The sequence below is a fragment of the Solanum stenotomum genome, chromosome 9, assembly GCF_019186545.1.
Source record: "Solanum stenotomum isolate F172 chromosome 9, ASM1918654v1, whole genome shotgun sequence".
NCBI classification, from domain to species: domain Eukaryota; kingdom Viridiplantae; phylum Streptophyta; class Magnoliopsida; order Solanales; family Solanaceae; genus Solanum; species Solanum stenotomum.
The window spans coordinates 6,026,294-6,052,985 of NC_064290.1; the positions used below are offsets into that span (position 1 = coordinate 6,026,294).

General features: G+C 33.1%; 2 protein-coding genes and 1 long non-coding RNA gene across 3 annotated transcripts in view; 2 read left to right on the forward strand and 1 right to left on the reverse strand.

The window, feature by feature from the left end:
* Positions 1-16,242: 16,242 nt before the first annotated feature.
* On the forward strand, positions 16,243-17,355 carry LOC125876120 (uncharacterized). The gene has a single exon (XM_049557236.1). The coding sequence runs from the start codon at positions 16,289-16,291 to the stop codon at positions 17,156-17,158; it is 870 nt and encodes a 289-aa protein (XP_049413193.1). The 5' UTR covers positions 16,243-16,288; the 3' UTR covers positions 17,159-17,355.
* Positions 17,356-22,157: 4,802 nt separating this feature from the next.
* LOC125876176 (F-box/kelch-repeat protein At1g16250-like) lies at positions 22,158-23,755 on the reverse strand. Its single transcript, XM_049557294.1, has 2 exons — positions 23,293-23,755; positions 22,158-22,693 (listed from the first exon to the last, which is right to left on the reverse strand). Exons 1-2 carry the CDS (start codon positions 23,753-23,755, stop codon positions 22,158-22,160), a joined length of 999 nt encoding a protein of 332 aa, XP_049413251.1.
* A 2,051-nt stretch (positions 23,756-25,806) lies between these two features.
* Positions 25,807-26,692, forward strand: part of LOC125876128 (uncharacterized) — a 3,758-nt gene continuing 2,872 nt past the window's right edge. Inside the window, exons 1-2 of the long non-coding RNA XR_007447475.1 lie at positions 25,807-25,950; positions 26,095-26,173. This is a non-coding gene — a long non-coding RNA (uncharacterized LOC125876128). The remainder of the gene's footprint in view (positions 25,951-26,094; positions 26,174-26,692) is intronic.

Consider the following 26,692-nt stretch of genomic DNA (forward strand, 5'->3'; position numbering starts at 1 on the left):
CTGTTGTGTCGTAATTTTCCTATCTCTAGAAAAATAACTTTTTTGAAATGTTCTAAGTATAAAACAATTTGAGAAAAATACTTAGAAAAGAGTCGCCACTTAATTTTTAAAGAAATTAAGAAAACTTATAATTTTCAAAGATTTAAACAAAAAAAATCATTTAAAAATACCAAAGAAGGTTCGGGGTTCAATTTACACTTCGAGAAGGGTTTAAGCATTCGAAGTGCCCGCTAACATGTGGTTGACCTGCGACTTGACTAATATATATATTTTTGACTATTTTTAGGAAAATGGTTTAACATAAAAGATAATATGATAATTTACAATATTTAGTTAACTTTGAGAAAATAATTAAATAAGTGACACATTTTATTTTTATTTTTTAGAGAAAAGGATTCAAAATGGAACAACTGACTCGAAATACAAGTGATTAGAATATTAATAAAACAAGATTAATTAGAATTTATTTTATTCATTTTGAAATAATAATCTAAATCAATTTAATAAATTAAGGCATAAAAATCATTTTTTAATTAATTGACTAACCCTTTTTGAGAAAATGACTAAGTAAGTAGTTATAATAATAATTTATACTATTAGATTAATTTTGAGAAAATAGTTAAACAAATAGTAATTTTTATTTTTTAAGAAAATGGGACCTTAATTGAAACAATTGAATTAGTGACAAGTACTTAGAATGTTAACGAAACTAAATGAGTTGGTTTTTATTTGAGTCATTCTTGGTTTATGAAAAAAACTATTTTTAAACTAACAATTTTTTTATTTTTTATTTTTTTTGACTAAAGATTATAAATGAAAATACAAGAGTTGATAAAATAAGTTTTGTTAGAAACAAAACAACTCAGATGAATAGTTCGTCTTCTGGGGAATTCAACTAAGTTAATTAAAAAATTCTAAAGTTAGAGTTAAACAACAAATAATAAGTAATCGCAATTAAATAATTAAAGCGTAAGGGAGAAATTGAATTTGGGCCTTTCTTGGGCCAAATTTGCTACTTTTTTGGGGTTTAAACAAAACCGATTTTGGTATACAGCTCGTGTATATCAGTGTATATGAGCATGTATATCAGCTATTTTCGTGTATCTCTTGCTTCCGAACACTTGTATTTCGTCTCAGCCATGTATTCCCGCGTTTTTGACCTGTATTTTTATTTTTAATCCCGTATTTGTTGGGCTGGACCGTATAACAGTGTATAAAGGTTGTATCAATCTGTTTTTTCAGCTTTCCAGAATCTGTAGATTTAATTTCCAGCCCCTATATTTCGCATTCTGCCCTGTACGCCCGGTAATCTGGCTGACTTAATGACGAAAGAGATTTGAGCCTCTATGGCTCGATTCGAGAATGCGAGGGAAAAGAAATCTATTGCGGACTCGGAGAGGGTTCATACAATAAAAATAAAGATGAAATTAGCATTCGATTGACTAACAAACGAGACATAATTCGATTGCCATTAGAATTATTTAAGGAAATCCAAAATAAGGAAGCCAAGAGTCAAACAACCCCCAAATAATAGACCACAATGACATGTCACTTCTAAAGAAGACAAAACGAATTAAATTAACAAACAAACTATGACACTAAACAATAACACACATATACATTTATGAATATATTATATTACATGGAGTACTTAGCCATTGACATACAATAATTCAAAATGATGAGAGGAAACACGTTGCATAGTCCACAGGTAATGCATCTTATGCTATAGTCAAAATTAGCTCTATCAAGGGTCCTAGTTTATCATGCTAAAGGACGGAGTGTTATTAGAAGAGAATAGCATGCCAAATTATTTCAAGCAGGAAATATATTTTGCTATGAGTAAGCAACTAAACATGATGACATCCCTGTTAAACAACTCCATCAAACTCAAAATCCAAGAGATGTAAATGAACATAATGTCTGTAGAAAGAGGCTCTGCTAAGTAGGAAGATTTGGTGTCATATCAGACTATATCAAACATATGCCGCACTTTGAGATAATGATAGTCTTCCAAATCAAACAAAGATCTGGAAGTGTGCTTTTAACAACTAAAAAAAAAAAATATTAACATGGCAAATCGTTACATTACACTTGCAATAACCTGACTTACAAATCAAGTGACATGAAGACTTTCCATTAAATGAGAAGAGGCGAACAAAGACGCCGCGAAAGAGACAAAACGATATAACCAACATATTCTGAGTATAAACCACACATATATCCTGACCATTTCAAACAAACGAGACAGAGACTGAACCAACTAAAGAAAAATAAATTAAAAAAAAATTCAAATACCAACCTATAATACCAAGGGAACTTCGTCAATACGTGGAAACACAATAGACATAAAAGTCAAAGCGAGGTGAACATACAACTCAAGACTATAATGAAAGTTAAGCCTGGACCATTATATCTCGATGAGGTGAGGTGTTAATGATCTGGGATTAGCTAGAAGTTCAAACAACAAAGAAAATGAGCTTGAATATTCATGTTCAAACTGAGTACAATACAGCCAAAGCAAACCCAACAGGGACAGATTCTCTATGCAGTGAAACATAAACTAAGGGAAAAATATTACCTTTCTTTTGACAGCGAAACTGAGACGAGGACGAGCTTGGAGCGACTTCAACACAGCCTTGAACTCAAGCACCAGACCAAAGAAAAGATCGAGTCGACCTCGAACGAGAACTTCTCGTATTCTTAAGACTAGGGAACTAAGACTTCTTAAGTATAAATTTGTTCGAAGAAATCCAACCCCCCTTTTTTACACTAATTTTCGATTGAACAAAAATCCCCTGCCTTTTGAAGTATATCTTGCTTGTATTTAGACACTAATCCTTAAATAAATATATTTTGCTAAAAGAAATCTCCCCCCCTACCATGAATAAAAAACGACGTTTATATAGAGGAAATTCTAGGGTCTGTTCTTGGGGCGATTTTGGGGATGAAAATTGGACGAGGGCAAGGGCCAAAAGGGAAATTCCTATCCAATCTTCAATTCAAATTTTATTTTTTATTTTTTCCAAAACCAAAGAACTGTTGCTTGTGCAAGATTTCAACCAAAATCTCTCAAAATCCGGATGACAAGATCAAATGGGCGGCTGTTGCAGAGAAAGCTGTGGGAGTTATTGCTTGTTGACGCGTGAGGGAGAAGAAAACGCGTACTGCTGCTGTCTGGTTCACGTGAGCTGCTGCTCTCGGGTCGATGCTGGGTTCGAATTGGATTTCCGGGTTTGATTTTTTCTTGTTTTTGTAGAGTTTGTACGTGAAGAAGAATGTGCAGGGGTGGGGTGTACTGTACGCTGGGTTATTGTAATGTTGTTGTATTGTAGTGGGTCGGGTTGGGTGTACTAAAGGGGGCTGGGGCGTTTTTGGGCTGGGAGTTTATTGGAATTGGTATGAAAATTGCTGAATTGTTGTTGGGCTGCTGGAAAAGGGTTGAATTTGGCCCAAAAAGGTCTTTTAAGTGGGTTTAAAGGTTAGGTGAGGAAAGAGTTTGGATTGGGGTTGAGAATTTGGCCCATTTGCTTATAATTATAGCCAATTGTATTTAGGGATGTAACCAAATTGAGCTTAATTGGTTATTCAACTAAAAAGTCAAATAAGACGAATTAATATAAATTAATTAATGAGTTTCTTAATCTCAACAAAATAAAAATAATGAACTTAATTATAAATTGATTAACTCAATTACAAAACTAATTAACTCGAAATTATAGCTATAACTTAAAGTAAATTGATAAAATATTAAACTAAAATGTAAAATCTTTTGTGATAATTTTTAAATATTTATAAAATAGCGTGATTGCAAATTACACATACTTATTATTAAAAAGTGATAAAATTACTTAAAAAAAATAACTTGAAAGTATTTTGAATTTCATAAAACTTATTAACTCAAAACTATAACCATCCCTAATATTTAAAATATAATAATTATTTTTTGACGATTTTCGAATAATCATAAAATATACTAATCATATACATAATTATGTAAAACATATACACCATCTAAAATTTATGAAAAGTGACAAACTATTTAAAAGTCTTGCAAACTATATTATTATTATTACTTTTATAAAACTAATTATTTTAAAACTATGGCCATAACTAAAATAACGTAACTTAAATAAAATGTGCTTTTCAAATCAACAAAATTAAATAAAACAAAATAATATAAAATAAGAATAATTAAACTAATAAAATAAATAACTTGTACTTTAAACCAAATTAATTTAATTGAATATAAAACAAACTCTTTTTGAGACGATTTTTGAATATTCATAAAATATAATAATTATATACATAATCATGTAAAACATATATATTATCTAAAAATTATAAAATAAGTGACAAAACTATTTAAAATAACTTGCAAACTATTTTTTAATTTGATTTAATTGTAAAACTAATTATTTTAAAACATTTAAAATTGAAGAAACTCGATGATTAATCTATATTGTGGATGTCCAAAATTGGGTGTCAACAGGTCCTGGCTAGCATTTTAGCAAGAATACTTTACCCCCATGGACAAGAAGGTTTCTCATTAAGCCTTTTGACAGTTTTTGGGATCTCCATCAGAAATAGGTTCCTAAGTCTAATAAGTAATTCTTGATCAGAAGAGAGGGAGCAGTCAGTGCTGGTACATGGATAGTGGATGCTCAAAGCATATGACTGGAAACACTCTAAACTTCCTCTATTTGGAAGCACACCATGGTGGTGGTGTGTCATTTGGCGGTGGAAAGAAAAGTTTTATCCTTGGTATTGGCAAGATATGAAGAACAAAAGATCACTCTATAGACTGTACACTATGTGGATGGTCTGAAGTTCAATCTCTTAAGTGTATCTCAAATTTGTGACAAAGGAAATGAAGTCAAATTCATGTATGATGGGTGTGTTGTTACAACTTGTGAAGCCAAGAAAATTGTGAGCAAAAAGAGTCAAGAATATGTACATTGTTGATCTTGAGTCAACTGAAGGGGACAACCTTTTATGCTTGAGTGCTCAAGCTGACGATGCAAATCTTTGGCATCGACGACTAGGTCATGTAAGTTCCTCTTTACTAAACAAGATTGTTGCAGGGGACCTGGTCCACGGATTACCAAAGTTGAAATTTTCAAATGATAAAGTCTGTGATGCTTGTGCAAGAGGGAAACAAACACGATCATCCTTCAAAGCTAAGAAGGGAGTGAGCACAACCAGACCTTTGGAGCTTTTCCACATGCATCTATGTGGACATGCCAAAATTCAAAGAAAAAGAGGTAAGAAGTATATTCTTGTAGTTGTTGATGACTTCTCCAGGTACACCTGGAATATGTTTCTGCAAAAAAAAGACGAGGCTGCTGGAATCTTGATCACTTTCACCAAAGCCATTCAACTAAATGTCAACTGCAAAATCGCTAGTATCAGGTCTGACCATGGAATAGAGTTTGAGAACTCTCAACTTGAAGGATTTTGCGCTGAAAATGGAATCAATCACAACTTCTCTGCACCTAGAACTCCTCAGCAGAACGAAGTGGTTGAAAGAAAGAACATGACCTTGGTTGATATTGCAAGGACTATGCTGATTGACTCAGGGCTGGTAATGAACTTTTGGGCAGAACGATCAACACATCATGCTACGTTACAAATCGATGTCTTATCTGGTCTATAATCAAGAAGACACCTTACAAATTGCTGAAAGACAGAAAGCCCTCTATTGCTCACTTTAATCCATTTGGGTGCAAGTGTTATGCATTAAATAATGGAAAGGATGACCCGGGTAAGTTCGATGCAAGGAGTGATGAAAGGGTGTTTGTAGGATACTCTTCTACCAGCAAGGCCTACAGGGTGTTTAACAAGAGAACTCTGTGTGTTGAGGAGAGCATGCATGTGACTTTTGATGAGTCTGAGAAAATCGATGTTCAGAAGGAAGACCATGAAGTAGATGAGCTAATAAAAGAAAGAGAGGACAAGGCATTCCAAAATCCTGGAACCATACAGGTTGAAGAAGAAAATGGTGCAGATCTCATAGAAGTACATGGTCCTTCAGTCACTACCCAAGAGACTTCATCTCAAAATCCAAAAGATGATGATGCTGAATGTGATGTTGATGTGGAAGAAGAGTCGAGCAGAAAGTCTGGATGGAAACACCAATCTTCCCATCCACTAGACAATCTCATTTTTCCACTTGACTTTGGAATACAAACTAGATCAAGAATAAAGAAATCTAGTTGCATATTATGCTTTTATATCGTCCATTAAGCCAAGGAACATCAAAGAAGTCGTACAGGATGCAAATTGGGTGACGTCAATGCAAGAAGAACTTCATCAGTTCGAGAGGAGCAAAGTTTGGTACGTGGTCCCTAGACCTCTCAATAGAACTGTTATTGGGGCAAGATGGGTCTTCAGAAACAAAACTCGTGGTGCAGGGGTACAACCATGAGGAGGGGGATTGATTATGAGGAGACCTTTGGTTCTGTAGCCAGAATAGAAGCAATCAGAATCTTGATAGCCTTTGCTGCTCACATGGAATTTACGCTATTTCAAATAGATGTCAAAAATGCTTTCTTGAATGGGAACTTGAAAGAAAAAGTGTATGTCAAACATCCTCCAGGCTTTGAAGATGCAGAACTGTCAAATCATGTACTGAAATTGAATAAAGCTTTGTACGGCTTAAAACAAGCTCCCAGAGTTTGGTATGAATGCCTGTCAAAGTTCTTCCTTGCCAATGGGTCAAAAAGAGGTAAGATTGATAATACATTGTTCTTAAAATCCAGAGGTAAGGAGTTGTTGATTGTGCAGGTATATGTAGATGACATCATATTTGGAGCCACCTCAGACTCACTTTGCAAAAAGTTTGCTGAGTTGATGAGTAGTGAATTCGAAATGAGCATGATGGGGGAGCTTACTTTTTTTCTAGGTTTGCAAATCAGACAGTCGTCTCAAGACACCTCAATATCTTAAGAGAAGTATATCAAAGAATTGCTCAAGAAATTCAATTCACTTGAGGCAAATGTTCTAGACACTCCTAAGAGTACAAGTGTGAAACTTGACTAAGATGAAGATGGTGTGGAGGTAAATCAGACCATGCACAAGGGAATTATCGGGTCACTTTTGTACCTCACTACAAGCAGGCCAGACATAGTCTTCAGTATAGGGATGTGTGCAAGGTTTCAAGCAGCACCAAATAAGTCACATCTGAAGGCAGCCAAACGAATTTTGAGATATCTGAAGGGAACGCAAGACATGGTCCTCACCTTCCCAACAGGTGATTCATTTGATCTAATTGGCTATGCTGATGTTGACTATGCAGGGCTTCTTGTGGATCGAAAGAGTACATCAGGCATGACACACTTTCTAGGATCATCACTGATCTCCTTGGGACAAAGAAGCAGAATTCAGTTGCACTGTCTACCGCAAAAACATAATATGTGGCTGTTGCATCTTGTTGTGCTCAGCTTCTGTAGATCAAGCAGCAACTAGAGGATTTTGATATTCTCACAGACATAATTCCTTTAATATGTGACAACACCAGTGCAATGAATATGGCCAAAAATCCTGTGCAGCACAAGAGGACAAAACACGTAGATGTGAGACACCATTTCCTGAGGGACATTATTGAGAAGCAAAATGTGGTGATGAAATTCTGCAAGACTGAATATCAATTGGCTGACATCTTTACAAAGCCCTTGAGTAAAAAATGTTTCATTAAAAACAGGATGAAGCTGGGGTTGCACAAAATCACTTGATCTCCTGACAATTTGCATAAAGCTCCTTCTTGCTGACTATATTAAGGAGGGCAGGTATCTATACTTGTTTTAATGTTGGTTATAAAAGAATTCGCTTTTGGTACCTTAATGCAGGTATACATTCATGGTGTGTCCAGCTGAAGGGACGATTTAATCACACAAGGCTGGGTTGCAGATTAAAACAAGGACATGGTCCTGATAAGGTTAGTAGCACTTATATTACATTGTCTGCTTGTCAACATCATTGCCACACGTCTCTCTCCCATTCATCGTGTCAGTTTCAAGTGTCTTTTCACTTTAAAACCAAAGGTCGCTACTATTGGGGACCGATACCATTTTAACTCTATCTAAAACTAAGTATTTAGATAATCAAATTCTTCAAATCTCTTCAGTTATTTCCTTCTGATTCTCTAATTGTTTTTCAAGTAATTTCTTTCCTTTTCCAAAATGTCTAACTCCGTCTCTTCTTCCCAGACTCTTATCTCCTAAGAAGTTAAAAACCCTAGTTCCTTCAAATTCTCCATACTCCAGATGAAACTCCTTCGAATCCAGTTTGTGGAGTTGGTGAAACGAGTGCCATAACAGCAAGCCAAGTTCAAACGGAAAGGGTCAGGAAAAGGAAAAATGAATGTATTGAACCTGAAAAGCCTACCTCTACACCTCTCCCTATCAGATTTAGTGATACTGAGTCAGATGATGTTGTTGCTTATGTGACTAAGAAAAGAAAAGAAAGTGAGAAAGAAAGGGTTAAATCAAAAGGAAGTCAGAATAGTGTAAAGAAATCCCCAGTGACAAGGGAGAAAGTTAGAAAATAGGAGGCTGAAAAATCAAAACCCGTAAAGGGACCAGGTCTCAAGGTGCAAAAAAAAAGTGAAGAAAAGGAAATGACAAGGGAGGAATGGATAACGGCAATGGAGGACTAAAAGGTTTTAAATGACAGAGTCTTTGACCTTGACATTCTAACCAAATTTGGCATGTCAAATCTTTTGATGTTGTCTCCATTCAAGGATGGAACCATCTCTTTGGAACACCAGTTTCGTACTTGCACGAACCTGAGGTGCGTGAATTTTTCTACAAAATAGAACTTCTTAAAGGTGGTGGAATCACGACTACTGTCAGGGATGTCGAAATATATCTGGATGAAGAAATTTTGGGGATAATTTTAGGGTTCCTGTGAAAGGAATTCGAATGATTGAAGGTTGTAAACCATCTTGTGACTTCACAAAACTTTCCACAAAACGTGGAGATGTCAAGAATGCAGGGTTACCGAAAAAGTTTCTCAAAGGGGAATATCAGTTGCTTTTTGAGTTCATCAACAAGGTGTTAGTACCCATAATTGAAAAGAGAACAATGGCATCTGTTGCTGATCTTTTTCTCATGGAGAAACTTGATGAACTTGAAGAGATCAACCTCCCTGTCATTATGTTGGAACACATGCATAGGGTAATGACTTGGAAAAAGGCAAAACATGGGATTCCATATAGTTATTAGCAGAATTTTATATTCATCCACTTCGAAGTGCCTTTAGGAAGAGGGGTACCTGGTACCACCAAGCAAATGTTCACTGCTGCTACCCTGCTAGAATGTGAGTGTGTTGAAGGAAAAGCTAGGGGCAAATCTCAAGTGACAGATATTCTAGAGCAGCAAGCTGCTCTTAAATGGGAAGTGACTGATCTCACTGGGATTCTGAATGACAAGGAGGTTGAAATTGCTAAACTGAAGTTTGAATTATAGAAGGTGGTTTCAAGGGGACCTGGTACTAGTGATGGAAATGAGCAGATGTTGCAAAAGCTGAAGGATGAAAATACAATGCTGCTGAAGACAAATGCCTCACTCAGTGAGGAAATTAAGGTTCTCAACAAGCAACTTATCAAGGCTCATGAAGATGTAAATGAGTGTTTGTTTATGTTTATGCGCACCCTCAATCCCCTTCCCCCTCCGTCCTAAACGTGTCATGTTTCCCTAGTTTTTCTTTTCTATTTAACACATGATTCAAAACTCTTGTGGCTTTGTGTTGTTTTGACTGACTACAGTGGTCAGTATTTGTGATCTAATACTATTTATGTTTCTCCCCTGTTCACGTGTGGTTTAATATTCTCTTTATGCTTACATACACATGTTTTGTGTGGCCCAAGGACCTGAATTCTTTATTGCCATGTATTTAACTTGAATATGTTTACTGCTTCACATTTTCAATGATGTCAAAAGGGGGAAGTTTGTTGTAAAGGTCGGTTGTGGAATTATGGGCATCGAACTAAGGGGGAACATTGTTGCACTAAACAAAGGTGGAATTTGTTGTGTATTTGAATGAATGTCTTTACACTCACGTGAGGCTCTGTATAGGTTGTTTGTCATCATCAAAAAGGGGGAAAATGATAAGTGCTAACGCTCCTAGATGTTTTGATGATCTCCACACAAGTGCAAGGACCTGGTCCTCTGCAGAGTATTCTCATCCAGTGTCAATATGTTGTACAACTGTAAAAGTTGTCTGTGTCAGAAGGTTGGTGGAGTTGCAGAGTACTTCGCCAATCAGAAGCGGCGAGGGTGTTTGTACATTGGATAATAATTCTTCTTGTCTAATATATCATTCATTCAAAGAGAGTCATTTCAAGCTTCAAAAAACAGTAGGGACCTGATAGAGTGCTTCATTTGCTTCCTGTACCAGCTGTTACTTTGTTTGCTTGTAATCGTGCTTATATTGTAGGATTCATTTCATTTGTGAAAGAAACGTTTCAATATTATGTGAATCATTGTGATAACTAGGTTAAAGGTAACTTAGTTTTCTTACTCTAAAGTATTAATCGGTTATGATTAGTATAGTGGGCAGTGTTGTATTTGCTCTGGCTCAACTAATTGATAAGAGGTATTGCTTAGTGTGGAGATTAGCAGGCAAATCTCATTTTGTAAACTGACTTTTACTTTTGCTTGGAGAAGATCAGTGGAAGCAGTTTGAAAAGTTCTATTGAGAACATGTCGTGGTTTTACTCCCTTGAGCAAGGAGGTTTCCACGTAAAGTTAATTGTCAATCTTTACTTTTAGTATTTGTTCTTTACTGTTTATTACTGTAACTGTGTTGAGGACATGGTCCCATCTACATAGGTGGATGCATACATTCCAACAAAACTACATTTGCAATTATATAATATGATGTTTGTCAAGCACAATCACATAAACAGAGAAATAAAAACACACGAAAAGTACTTCTAACCTAACAAGACTAAAATAGTCGTTAAAGATGATTAGCACATATGTATTCTATGAGCTTTAAGTGGTTAACCTGTACAAACACGCAAATAAAATTCAAATGCTTGGGATGAGCAAATGACTCCAACATTTCTTACCCAAACGTAGTGTTATGGCTTCCATATCTGTTTCATTTATGAATCCAGGCCTCTTCAGGCCTTTTAACCCAAAAAATGCCATCAAACAGTAGATTTTTTCTAATAAGGCCATCCAAAGGTTAGCTTATAAGTAAGCTAATATGCAACACTTTCTTCCTATTACCCTTATCAACTTCAAAGGTTTCATAATTTTCATCTAGCAAAACTATGTTGATATGTAAGCAATAATTTCATTTGCAAGGGTTCCAGAGTTGGGCGTGGGCATCAAGAAAATGCAGTATGGCATACAATTAAAGAACATCGTAAGCGTATGGAGGAAAGAAAAAGGGTTACCTCTTTAGTATCACAAATCAAACTCAAATGTTTGGAACAAGCACATGACTCCAAAATATCTCTAAACCAGCTGTACCATCACTAAGACTGACAGGATCTAAATATAACAGAACGAATTCTAATTCTTGCAAAGCTTTTGGCAATGTCAACTCTCTTACGGTTTTCGTGGAAGTAATCTCTACTTAATGAAGTAAATTCAATCGAATCAAGATTTGCAGACTCTATACGTATTTTACCATCAGAATAAAGAGAAAAAAGTTTGAAACCTCACCCTATTCATTGTTCTGCAACCCTTTCTTCTCCGTTTCATGTTTTTGTCTACCTATATTTGCTCTGTGCAGGATTCTTCTTTCACATTTAGGAATCAAATCATCCCATCAAAGCTGTTTTCTTGGATTCCTCCCAGGTAAATTGCAAGGCCAATAGAACAGACCACTGTACCAGCCGCTAGATTGCTAAATTTTTCAGCCATTTTATCTGTATCTATATTGAATCTCTTCTGCATTGGTTGATAGCGATAATTGAATACAAACTTTGTACTTTTCTCGATTTTATACACTCCGACAGCCTTCTTCTATTCATATTTAACAAAACGAAATTAGATTATGAATTCAAGAAGAACAAAAATTGAAAGGAAAAAGAAACCTTTTCACCTCATTCATTCTATGTAAGAGCTCTTCAATGGTGGGGTTATCACCTTCTCAATGCATTTCCCAGCTTGAGTTTTGAACTGTTCAAAAAACAGTTGGGCGAATTTTGCCATCATGTTGAATGAATGTACTTGACATTTCTGGAGCCCTTTTTTTCAGTTTTCTATATACTTATTTGTGCTATGTGCAAGATTGTCACACGTTTTGGAATCAGAATCCCATCAACTATGATTTCTTGGGCTTCCTCCCATTCTACCCACTTATAAAACGCAAGACCAGTTGAACAAACAGCAGTTCCAGCCACAAGATTGCTGCATTTTGCCGCCATATCATTAGTATCAAGATTGAATTGCTTCTTCACGCAAGACCAGTTGAACAAACAGCAGTTCCAGCCATAAAAGATTGCTGCATTTTTCCGCCATATCATCAGTATCAAGATTGAATCGCTTCATCGGTAATGGGAGATAAACTCTGTACTCTCGTCAGTCTTGTACACCAAGAACTATATATATATATAAGGAATTCGCTCTGTCCCGCATAGACCCATCCCGCATAAATTTTTTAATGTTATTCTTTTCTAATTAAGTTTGATACTAAAAAATTATGAAAAAATTAAATTCATAAAAGTAAATTCATTTTTTCACTAAGTTGTGTTAATTTTATAGATAATGACTTAAAATTTTATTTTTTATAGATCAAACTGGAAGCATTTAAGAAATCTTATTAGTTTTGATTGAATAAATTTCATTTATTATCTTGAATATTTTAGTAACTTTAAAGAATCTATCTTAATAGGTAATGCTATATCACTCCTATCAGATGTTAGTCATTTATTTGCAATACAACTAGTTGGATGATTTTGTATAAATTTTATTTACTAATAAAAAGATGTGAGTAGTTTTATTCAAAATTCCAAAATATTATCTAATATACAGAGTAACAAGTTTTTTCCTATGGTTTTATTTAAACCTAAATTGAAATTCACAACTGAATAAATAATTTTATTGTTACATCAGTGAACAATCATTGCACATCTAGAGTCATCCTTACATGTTACTGAATACATAACCCCCGAAGCCTTTGAGAATTATCAAGTTGTCGGCACACAAATGGTTTGTTTACTCCTCCTGATCCCTTTTTATTAGTACTATTTAATATGTCTTCCTTTATATTGCTTGTGATGGAGATATCACGTCTAAAGAAAATATATATCTCAATGTCTAATCTGTTTTAAGGTTTGGAGATTGTAAGTTTGCTACTATGGAGAAGGTTGAAATAAGTTAGGTGAAGGCAAAAGGAGCATCAATTTGTTACAATATTGAGTAGTGGCAAATCCTTGGAGTCCTTTTTTTCTTTACATCTGTTATTTTCAATGTTAGTTTGACAACTTATTTGAGATTATTCAAAGGGAGCAATCTGGAGTTATTGTGGTTTTCTTTCATGAAGAAGGACTGGGTTTTGTAGTTACTCATAGAAAGTAAAGAAAAGAAAACTTGATGTTCACACAACATTTTTTGAGATTGAAAAGCTTAGGTAGCCATCTGACTCTTGCTTCCTCCAAGAGAAGAGAGCTGAAAAAAGAAGAAGATGTAGGTATTCAAAAGTCTGATCGATGGGCTATAATATTTGCCTTGTGTAAGCTGTTGTTATATCTATCCTTTTTTTCTTTAACTTAAATGTAATTATTCTTTCAATATTGATTTTACTTTGCCATACATAAGCATCACAAAGCTTGATTCTACTTGGTTGAAATTTGTTGATGTTGCCCATTTTTTTCATGCAAGGAGGATTTCTTAGGTTACTTTTTGCATTCAGTTTGTTTTTTTGGTTTCTCGCTCGGTATATATGATACTCATATAGGGTCTGTTTAAATCTAAATTTGTGCTTTTCACGACCCATTTTTGGGGGAAGTTTTGGCATTCCACACTCTTGTTTCTTTTCTTAATTTGGCCAATTCAATCTTTCTTGGCGCTTCTATGAAACGGTTTTACAATATCATTTTTGTGGTTGTCAATTTGTCAATGGAAATCCATTTGAATTGAGTAGTAGTTGTCAAATGGAATGTTGGAATTGTCATTTAAAAAAGCAAAGTTGCTTTTGGGGGTAAACTAGTGGAGGATTGTGGACCCTTGTAATAGTAGTAAATACATCCCAAAAGAGGAACAAAAAATCCTCCTGAAATAATGCTTGTAAAACGACTTTTTAGTCTAGTTGTTTCAATTTATGCGACTCCATTTTCATGTAGTCAATTTCAAAAAATAATAACATATATAATTTAGTTTTGAAATTCTCATTTTATCAATGAAATAATTTATAGTCATAGAAATATCTACCATTCATTTTAAATCACAAAAAAATTTGTATTAAGTCAAACTACGTCGGGAGTAATGGTTTTGAAGTCATGAAATTGTATGTTTACAGTATCTGTGAACCACCGCTATATTTGGCTCTAAATTAGCATCATTAAAAAAAAGTTATACTATAAACAATTAGGGGACCCCTCAAAATCTAGCAATCAATTCAAATCAGTCCAAAAGTTTAATTATTTAATTGTCTTAAAAAACAATGTTTCTCTTAATACACCTTAATGGAACTTTGTTTCTCATATTTCCCTACAATGATTACCTACTTTTCCACCTTTTTAATTAAACAACTTTTTAATTAAGCCTTAATAGACTTTTTAACCTTTGTTGCTTTATCTAGCATTTAATGAATGAAAGCTGGAAAACATAGGGTAGGTAGTAGGTAAATAGCTTCACGAATATCATAAGAGATCTTTTACTAGACGAGAATCCAATGGTGATAACTTTTTAATTTTAAGTTTAGACGCTGTCAAACTGATTTGTATCGTTTGATTAAAATCGAACTACTTATATACTTTTTGTGTTGTAGACTTTTATCGTAGCAATCACTAAAAGATAATCCTTACTAAATAAAATTTAGTGTGTTCAAACACTTTTTGAGGCTAAATTTACTAAAACATATAGACTATTATGCAACAAAATCTTGTGTCCCCATTTAGAACAATATCGGAGCCAACATTTTTATTAAAGAGATTCAAAATATGAAGAAGTAAAAACAGGAAAAAATCGAATACATAAAATATCATTTAAATCATGTATGAACAAAATAATTTTCTATCGAAGGGATTCAATGAACACCTTGATCGTACCTGAATCCGCCATCTGATTTAGAACACAACAAACATCTCCTGCCCATTCAAAAAGTCTTTCATTCAAACCTAGCCCCACATACATAACATCAAAATAAAGAACAAAGCATGAGCCAAAAGTATAACCAGGCCCCTGCCTGCCTCCACAAAATTGAAGGGGTCAAAAGTATAATATTTTTCTTTATAATTCAATTATTTAAAATTTTTAATCATAAGATAAAACTGAAGTGTTATTTCATTTAGCAATATTAAGACACTTAAATCAGGACAGAGGGATCATTAATCAACCTTCTAATATGAATGAAGTCCCTCTAAAAATTGTCACTTCATCAAAAAAGGATTTAAAAGCATTTTTTACATTATCTTTTTATTCGTTTAATAAATATTCAATGTGCTTATAAATTAAATCAGTCAAAAATCATAAATTGGTCACCTCTAATATATAAGTTTTGAGTTTATAAACATTTTTAGTTTAACAAAAAATTTTACTATTTTATCCTTAATATTTTAAAAATATATTTCCCAAAATAAAACATATTTTTCATTCCATCTGTTGTTTCTTCTTCTCTTTACAAAAGATACTACTCCATTAAATTTGTTTTATTTTTTGTAAAATTTAAAAGAATATTTTAAATAAGAAGTACCTTATCTTAACTTTTTACCAAACACTTTTATTACTTATTATCAATTTCAACATTCTATTCAAACTATTAACTGTTTATTTATTAAAAAATCTATTTCCACACTAGAAACTTATAACTTATAGCTATTTACAATCAACTAATCTAAACCGGTTCTTAGTCAACTTCTTTTTGTCCTAAACTATTTTCATTTAATTTAATAATAATAATAATAATAATAATAATAATAATAATAATAATACTGCCACACAACTTTTGCTAATTTCAACAATTTATTAAAAAAAATAAAAAAGTTAAAAACTGAAAAAAGTAAAGCAATAGGACCATTTTTTTTTTTGCCTCTATATTTGGCCTTTCTTGTCTACTGTCGACTATACCTTCATTCAATTTCTTTCGCTAAAGTTTCCATTTTTCCAAAATGGGCTGCTGTTTCAGCTCCACCAGAAAACGCCACCGCTTGTCGCCGCCGTGTTCCGCCGTGAAAGGCCGAGATCCACCGCCATTGGAGGAAGAAACTGTCAAAGAAGTTCTTTCTGAAACACCCATTCCCAAACCCCACCACCCCTCACCACCAAAAGTCCTAATCGACGACAAAGTAGCTGACTTTCCTCCAGTCAAGATTGAATCAACGGCTGTCGTTAAACCCAGAGAAGAAATCAAGTTTGAATCAGCGGTTGTTGTTAAACCCAGAGATGAAATGAAGTTTGAATCGACGGCTGTGATGAAACCTGAAGTGTCTGAAGAGCCTTCGGAGATGTGTAGCTTTACTGAAAGCTATTCCACGACGGCGACGGTGACGGAGAAGAGAGAGGAAGATGGGGAAGTAACTCAGAGGTCACCGATTAGAGTACATAGGAAGAGGCAAAACACTGGAGATCTCAACGGAGTTAGAGAGAGAAGCTTTCGGTCTCAGACGGGAAGATCGGCGCCGTCTCCGGAGAAAAGAAGGTCGCCGGCTACGTCAAGGGGAGTACAGGGGAGGGGAATGCCGCAACAGAGGCGAAATGTGGGACCCCCAAATGGGACCCGACGAGGTCCCACCGACAATGGGGTTCGACGGTCGAATTCTCCGGCGACACGTGGAACGGTGGATGCACGTCGGAATGTGAGAAACAGAAGTCCAGCGGCGCGTGAAGCAGAAAAACCTGGTAATCTACCGCCGGCGAGAAACGCCGAGAACGAGGTAAGTAGTAGTAAAACTGAAAAACCCAAAGAAGAAGTTCCGCCGGAAACCGGCGAGTCACTTGAAAATCCTCTGGTTTCTATGGAATGCTTCATTTTTCTGTAGGCTAAAGGAAGAAGAAAACAAAAACGTCGTCGTTTAAGCTGTTAAATCTTGAAGGAGGAGTATGTCACTATTTTGGTAAACTATGGGGTGAAAAATTCAAATTTTGTAAATATAAGGTAGTATAATGTAATAGTACTAACTTGATTTTACTCTCAAATGTGACATATTGATTTTGTTCAAATCATTATTTGTCATGATTTTTACTTGTTTCACAAGTCTTTCATGTCATGATAATAGATATAACTTGAAGACAAAATAAGGACAAAAAATTTATGTTAATTTGGGATGTTATAATAGGTTGTTCAATTGAACTTATTTAAAATAAATATTTATAAAATTTTTGCTTATTTTTTTCATCATATATCTATGAAAATTTTGAGTTTGATGGAATTTGTATATGCAAACTCCTGTAATACTACCAAATAGTCGTTTGGTACATGAGCTAAGATGGAATATTCAAGAATTAAACTTGAGATTAATGTTGTGTTTGGTTGACGGTCAGTACAAATTTAATCCTAACTCATCCAATTTCATCAAATTTGAGATTATATATTTTATTTCAAGTTCTAGGTGGGCTAAATAACCCAAGAGTTATGATCACATAATAATTTAATCTACATATCAAACTATCCTTAAAATAGCAACAAAGTTAGAAGGATAAGTATGGATTCAGCAAAACCTAGCAAGTTTAAGTTAAACTATGCTTGTATTAAGAAATTTACTATGGGTCTGTTTGGAAAGCCATCTAGTAATTGGAATTGGTGTAATTACTAGGAGTAATTGCACTGACATGTTTGGTTGCCACAATGTAATTACACTGTAAGTACACATAACCTGTTTGGATGTCACAATGTAATTACACATATTCTGTTTGGATGCACAATTGCAATCATAAATTTATAATAAATTTTTAAATAAAAATTAATTATTTAAAATTTATACTAGACAAATAAATTTTTTTATAAATGACATTAAATTAAATATTTAAGATATATATATTTTTTGAAAATATATTAATTAATAAACATATTTTTTGTAACTAATATTATGAAAAAATAATTGATTTATATTTTTTCAAATTAATATATTTCAATTGAATTGATCGTAACAACTAAAAGTATGAAGTTTCTACGAACATCGTGAAATGCATGTTTGATAAAAAGAATAATATATAAATAAAATGTCATAAATTATTAAATGTTTGACAAAAATATAATTTATCAACTCTAATTAAAAAATGACGTGCAATGTAGATTCAATATTACTAAAACAAATGAAACTGAAAATATAACATAAGTTATAAATTCAAAACAAAAATTTTAACATAATACTCTTATAACAAATTTCAACATAGCAATAAATATGATTTAGTTTTAGTTTTTCTTAATAAAGAAAACATAAGTCTATAACTTACTTAACAATAAATTCTATTTTAATTTAAAAATTAGAATATAATAAAATTATGCTAATGAGAAAATAAGCATTGCATAAAGAAATAGATAATACGAAAAAATTACATAGAATCACATAAAGTAAGGCTGAGAATAAGAAGAAAATGAAATATAATAATATAAAATAAAAAATAAACTTTTACAAATTTTTAGAATAATAAAATTAAAAAAAGAACTTAAAATAATAGAAGTAAAAAAAATTAAAATAGAAATAAAAAAAAGAAATTAAAAAGTAATCAAGTGGTAATTACATGGTGTAATTACCAGCAATTCACAGCCTCTGCCTGTAAATTGTAGAGTGTAATTACCCCCTGCTAATTACACCAATTACCTGCTGATCAAGTAATTATTTGTTCTTCCAAACAGGACAAGACAGTGTAATTACACCAATTACACCAAATTCAATTACCAGGGTGTCCTTCCAAACAGGCCCTATGTATATATAAATATTAAATTTAAAATTCAATTACGAAATTTGATATAGCTATCACCTATGTTAGAATTTAAAATCTATAGAATTAACATTTTAGCTCCACCCCTCACCAGGCTAAAGGCATGTGGATGTGAAAAAAGCAAAAAAAAGTGATTTTTGGTGTTAGTGAAAGGTTATTGAGATTGTCATCCAAATGGAGATTTGTGAATGTGCAGCTTCTGTTCCCTCCTTGGGATGAATTTTTTTCTTTTTTTTCTATGAACATGCCTATTGTATTTATTGTTGTATATTGTTAATTAAATTGCATTTCTAATTTATAGGGTTTTAATATAAATGTTTTAAAGATTGCAATTTTGCATGCTCATGCACAAATCTTGTGAGATATGTCATGGGAAGAAAACTTTAACTTGTGTTGCAAAAATGACAAGAAAATGATAGGTCAACACTCAACACTAGATTGTCCTCATTTGATCCAATTATTTTGTTTTGTTATCCTGGCTAGGGTATCGTAATAGGGTCCGACTAATTCAAATTCAAATCGTGTCAAATCCATTACAGAAGAAAACACTCTTTATATAAAAAAAATTGTATTCAAAAGTTCAAACTCAAAATTTTTGATTTAAACCTAATGAACCCTATTCATTTCATCATAGTTTTTAGACATAATACACAAATATGTCATTTAACTTGACATCATTTTATATTTATACCTTTAACTTTAAGTGTATACAAGTAGACACTTAAACTTGTAAAAAGTTGAACAAATAGACACATAGAATCTATGTGACATTATACATGTAGGACACCATGCAAGTCAAAAAATTCCATATAAGATGCCACATATAATGTGTTTGTCTATTTATTCAATTTATACAAATTTAATTGTCTATTCATGCACATCTAAAATTGGAGAACATAAATATAAGCTGAAGCCAAGTTAAAAGAAAAATTTATATATTATGCCTTATTTTTTTAGGTCTCATTTGATCCAATTGTTGTTTAGTAGAAAAAGGACATAGTTATTGTTTACTGTCTATGTCCACATGAATGAAGTTGTAGGCCACTTCAATAAATGGGGATTCCCATTGGGTCCTCTTAGATTCTTGCTTTAGAAAATAAAATTTATAAATTCAAAATTTTAATTCCGTCTCTCATATTCTACGGAAAAAAATGAATAAATTTCGTCATATGAAAAGTATCAAAGACTTCTCTAGATCGAAATAAAAAAAAAACATACTATAGGTGATAGAATTAAAGGGAACAGTTCCTTCCACTTGCTAGAAATCCACACGCTTCACAAAACCCAATGAAATAGTACTCCTCCATGAAATTTGAAATAGACAAGAGGGAAGAAAAAGAAAAAAATTCCGCCGTTTACTTTTACTTGTCAACACATCTAAATTAAATGTACATTTTATCATAACATTCATATTAATTCATGTGTAATATTTAATAATAAGAATAAAACATGAAAAATAAATTATATTCTCTTGATACACCAAAGTAGACAAGTAGAAATAATTTTTTTAAGTATAATAGACGAGTAAAAATAAACGATAAAGAGTGTATGATGTAAACATTGTTGGTAGAGGGTATTCTCTGATATTTATAATTCAACACGAAGGTCCTTTTACAGACAGGAAGTTTTTACAGATACATTGAGGGGTCGTTTGGTGTGAGGGATAATATCAAATAGTCCCGAGATTAAATTATAGTACCACTTATTTTGTTGTTTGGTTGGCAAGTTCGGGATAACTTATCCCGGGATTAATAATTAGTACCGGGATAAGTTATCCCTCTCTTTGGGTGGTATAGTAATCCCGGGATAACTTATCCCGGGATAAAATAGGTAAATGAAAAAAATGTCTCTTTCAACCCTTTTGTTATATCACTTTTTACATTAATGAAGGGCATTTTTGTAAACAAATAAATTGTTCTTAAAATTTATTATTTTGAATACAACAAACCAAACACTCAATAAAAAATAATCCCAATACAACTTATCTTATCATAACTAATTCCAACATAACTTATTTTCAAACCAAACGACCCCTTAATGTTAAAAGTAAAACATGAAAAAATATTCTATTATGCTAAAAGTGACAGTACATGTGAAAGATGTATTTTTAGTACAGTGAAATTGGTTTCAAGAACATTTGTGTCCCGACTTTTACTTTTAACTCGAAATATGTCATTNNCATAACTAATCCCAACATAACTTATTCCAACATAACTTATCCCATCATAACTCATTTCAAACCAAACGACCCCTATTGAAGATCATCAAATGAAAGAGACTAATATCATCAACATGAATAAATGTCTTCACCTTTCTACTCACAAGGGATAAACTATTATTGTTCATCGTTTTAAAATAAGTGTCATTCAAATAAAATTCATATTCATGTATACAAAAAAATTAATAAAGATAATGGTTAGTTTATTAAAGTATCTATATTTAATAAATTTCTCTTAAAAATTGAACACTTTTAAGAAAATAAAGTATAAGTATATACTTGGAAAAAACATACTACTAATTTTTACCCCTAAGGTGATACTTTATTTTGGAATAATGACATATGTCAACATGCTTTCATCTGCTTACTAAGATTATCACAAATTATTAATGCGTGCATTTTATTATTGTGAAGATATTCCCCCACGGCACATCTAAAATATGGGGCCAAAAATTGTGGAGGAGCAAGATTTGAAGCGGTAATTGCTAAAAGAATAGAATATTCCAAAACATAACATTTGCTTCTGAAAGATTTTGAAATAATTGTGCCACAATTGAGCGTTTCTACTTATACAAAAATTACTTTAGGAAAAATTAAATTGATTATTCAAACGTATACTCGTTTTTCTTTTTATACTTATATTTTATTCATACAATCCTAACATTTTGTCCACTAACAAAATTCGATCGATGATCCACTATACGTATTGCGATTCATTAATTTTACAGACATAAACAATATATATCAAGATCTACAATCAAATTTATTGAAACAATATATATACCAATCGTTAATTTCTTTATATTTGACTCGAATAAGTTCTTATTCTATTTATATGTAACTGTATTTTCTTCAAATTCTCCTCCAAAAAAAGTGAATTAATCAATTCTAAGAACACAACAATGAGTACAAAGTTCCTTCTCTCCTTCTTCCTCTATTGGTTCAAAAGCTCTCCAACCATTACCAATTGCTGATGTGTCGAACACGTGGACTTCAGTCCTTGTCATCGATATCTCGCCAGCTGGCATCCTGTATCCAGCTAAGAAGTATAGCTGAGTCCCTATAGGTGCCATTGTACAAAATATTCTTTGCATAGGTGGCGACTTTGCCACCGTGGCATCTGACGTGGATATTGGTGAATTTGAACCATCCACTATATTCCATATATTTAAATTTTCATCATAGGCTTCAATATGTCCTTTCCATGCCTTTAAACAATCACCTGAACTGAATAATTTTCCATCAACATTTACTATTTGATTAGGTGGAACATCTAGGTCCCACATTCTTGCCACGTACTCCCAGTTTTGCTGATGTGGATCGTACAGCTCAGCAGAACTTCTTTCCATAATATATGGTCCTTGGCTGTCACTATTTCCTCTTTTAGCAAATCCTCCCACCACATAAATTTTACCTATTAAGAAAAATAGAAAGATAATGAGTCGTGGTTTATCGGAAATTGTCTCTCTATCTCACACAAAGTAAGAATAACTAAGATATGTATATATATACTCCATCTTTTCAAACCCCATCTATGAAATCACACAAGTATATTTGATTGTGTAAATATTTCTTGGTATAATACATAAATATGCCCCCTTAACTTGGTTTCAGCTAACACCTACGCCCTCCAATTTTAGGAAGTAGCCACTTAAACTTGTATAAAATTGAACAAGTAAACACATGTGTCCTACGTGGAATAATGCATGTAAGATGACACGTAGGACACAAAATTGTCATGTAGGACGCCATGTTGGACGAATATGTCTATTTATTCAATTTTATACGAGTTTAAAAAATTATTTGCATGCATAAATGTCAATAGAGGCCAAGTTAAATGATACGTTTATGTATTATGTCATATTTCTTACATCGTAAGTTTATATAAGTAAGTCCTGGGTATGAAGAATTCTGCAGTGTGCGATCTAGATATAGTCCAGACGTCAATGCGGATTTCGAACACCGGATAAAAAAAAAAAAAAAGACTTGCGTTAGAAAACTAGTCAACATTACCTTGCCATGCCACAGCAACAGACTTGTACCTCAAAGTACTCATATTTGGTAATGATTCCCATTCATCTTTTACAGGATCATAAATCTCAGCAGAAGAGGTACCTTCAGCACTATCCAACGTTGTTTGTCCACCTGCCACATAAATTTTACCATCTTTACAAGTACACGCAAAATTATACCTAGGCATAATTAAACGTGCACAAGTTGACCAAGTATCCACACGCGTATCATATTTAAGCACCAAAGAACGTACACCTCCTAGCCTCATTTCTTGAACATAATTATCGTCAGGTCCATCACCAAAAGGTTTATAATAATGTCGTCCTCCTATTACATAAATTGTTTCGCCAATTGAAACCATGGCGAAACTTTTTATCACTTGGTTCTCTAGAAGGCCTGGAATTGTAGTGAGTCGATGCCAGGAATTTGTTGAAGGGTGGTAACATGATATCCAATTCGACATGTTTATGTTAGGTGTATAGTCTTTTCCACAAAAAGAAGCGTAAATTCGATAATATTGATCATTATTTTCTTGAGATAATCGAGTAGGGTTTCGTGAAGGAGATGAAATCGAACCCATGTTAATTAATAATAAATGTATATTTGCTTATTTTTCTTGGAAGAAAGGGAGCCTTTTTAAGTGTGACATTGGGTGAAATATATAAGAAAAATTATTGCCTTGTTGGAGTTTATTCTTATGGACTTCTTGTTGCTATGGATGGTAATTAACGTATTATATATATATATATATATATGCATTGCAATTCATCTCCATTGGAAAGTTAAAAGCCTTAGATTAGTTCAAGGTTTTTTAGTTTGTGCTAGACCTTGATATTTTCACTTGCACAAGGAGCGTTTATACTAATTTTATTTATGTTTTTATATCCTCGAGAGTTGGTACATGAGATATGGATAATAATCTCAGGGATACATTTTGGAATTAACTTTTATTTCATGTTTGCTTTGGATATTAGTTAATTTTGGGATAAACTTTTATACTAAAACGGTGCAATTAGCTATATGTTCCATTTAGAAAATGGGATATATATCTAATCCAATAAAATACCTATCATTGTAATTTGTACCAAACGATTAGTTAATAGATTAGGTAAATATTCTTGTTTATTTAATTATACATTAGTTTTCTTTACTTTTTAAGTCTTTGGTTTAGGGAATTGTCATTTGCTCAAACAAATGAAGTGAGACCTCAAGGAATATGATTGATAGTGACACAATAAATCTATAACTTATTATTTACAAATTTTAAAAGCTCTCATTTTAAACATCTTTAACGAATTAGCAAGGCACAAAACTACTCTCTAGAAACAAATTAAAATTACAAAACTACACTCGACTTGTCTCTGTGAAATAACATTACCGCAAGATAATTTATACGAAACCCAAAAATATGTATATTAGTTAAATCATTTTGGAAATAAGAAGTTGCAAGATTAATTTCTGACCTTTTCATGGGGTATAATGTAATTAGTTAGTGGAGTATGAATGTAAATATGTATATGCTTATAATTATTTTGCTTTTATGGGATATTTGCTTAGTTTTCTCTTTTTTATTTGGCCAGTGACCCGGTCCAACTCACATAGCTCAAGCCCTACATGCTAGTGGGCTTTCTCGGGCTGGGCTAACAATCTCTATTTTTAAATGGGCCTTAAAAATCTTAGACCAACTCTATCAAATCACAGGTTAGGACAGGCTGGCCCAACAGCTTAACCCTTATTGACGACTCTACATTTTACTTGTTCAATTTAGAAAGCATGAACATTATATTATATTTCCCCCTTTCTATCCTTAGTATCATTATTGTTATTATTATTTAATTAAACACATTACGCGGTTAAACAAACTTATACTACTTAATTACTCATCATAGTTATAGTTTGCTATAATTATCACTCCTAATTAACATTAACCATTAATTACGTGGGCTGACTTCGAGGTTGTATAATTAGGCACGTTTGTATATGTATAATTCACCACATTGTATAATTCGCAACTAACGATTCTTTGTTTGATTTGTATTTGTATACAATATTGTCCTCTCTCGGTCGCCTCTCTCCTCCCTCCCCCAAACTGGCTAGCTTCTCTCCTCCCTTCTCCCAATCTCTCTCGCCAGAATATACAAATACAGATGTATAATAAACAATTATCTAACCGATATACATATACAATTCAGCTTTCTCCCCTCTTTGCCCTCTCTCGCTCACCTCTCTCCTCCCTCTCCAGTCTCGCTCGCTATTTTTCTTCCTATAATATATAGCTACGAATTGTAATTAACAAATTATAGATATAGAGCATAATTAGACTATTTTTTAATGACTATATGCGAAATTTCCTCAAAAGTAAAATCTGTACACAAATAGGTTCAGCCCATACAACCAAGACCCAAATTAAACAAAACAAAACAAAACAACACAAGAAATCAAATTAGAAAAGTTGAAAATGACGGACAATCCTAGAGAGAGGAAACCAAAGAGGTAACTGAAGCATCTAGATAACTTCGATGTCGAAGTTCATGTACAGAGGTTCCTCTTCATCGATGATGGTGAAATTCAATATCAGATGAACTCAGAGCTATGAATCCACAGTTGAATACCTCATCGCCATCGATTTAAAGCTTTTCATCCTAAAAGCTCTATTAGGTGACTTTTGACATCTTAAATTAATTTTCCTTTCTTAGATCTATCATTCAATGGGTTAGATCCTACAACTGAGATTGATATCACCATCAAATTTTAAATCCTTAAAAGATTAAATAATTTTTTTGCTGTTTCTACATAAAATAGGAATTACGTAAGCTTCCTGTACAGTTACTCTAACTGATTGTCGATGCATCGAGCCTTTCTTCTTCAGTAGCCAAAAGAGGTAACTTTGAAACCTTTACTTAGTACTATTAAATAACTATGTTAAATAGTATTAGTCAAATTAAAAATTTTAAAGTATCATAATGTCACACCCCAAAACCGGATGTGATGACACATGCCCAAACCCCACCGGACACGTTAGCCTAACACCCAAAAACCCGACGATACAAAATTAATAAAACAAGAATAAGATAGCAAGATAAGCGGAAGTCTTTAAATAAACTCAACATAACCCCAGAATTGGTTGTCACATGTACAAACCTCTAATATAGAATCTGAATAAAATATACAAGTCTCATAGTAAAGTTCTAGAATAGAACAGAACAGTAAAAATAGATAACTTGAGGGCACGTCTGGAATGAACCGCTACCTCTCAAGTAAGTCTGGAAGCTCTAATCTGAAGATGAGTAAAAAGTCGGATCTGATAGAGCTGTCGACCTACACAACTGTGTAGAAGCAAGGGTGAGTACCAAAAGCAACAGGTACTCGCAAGTAACACTAAACTAAGCTAAACTAGCAG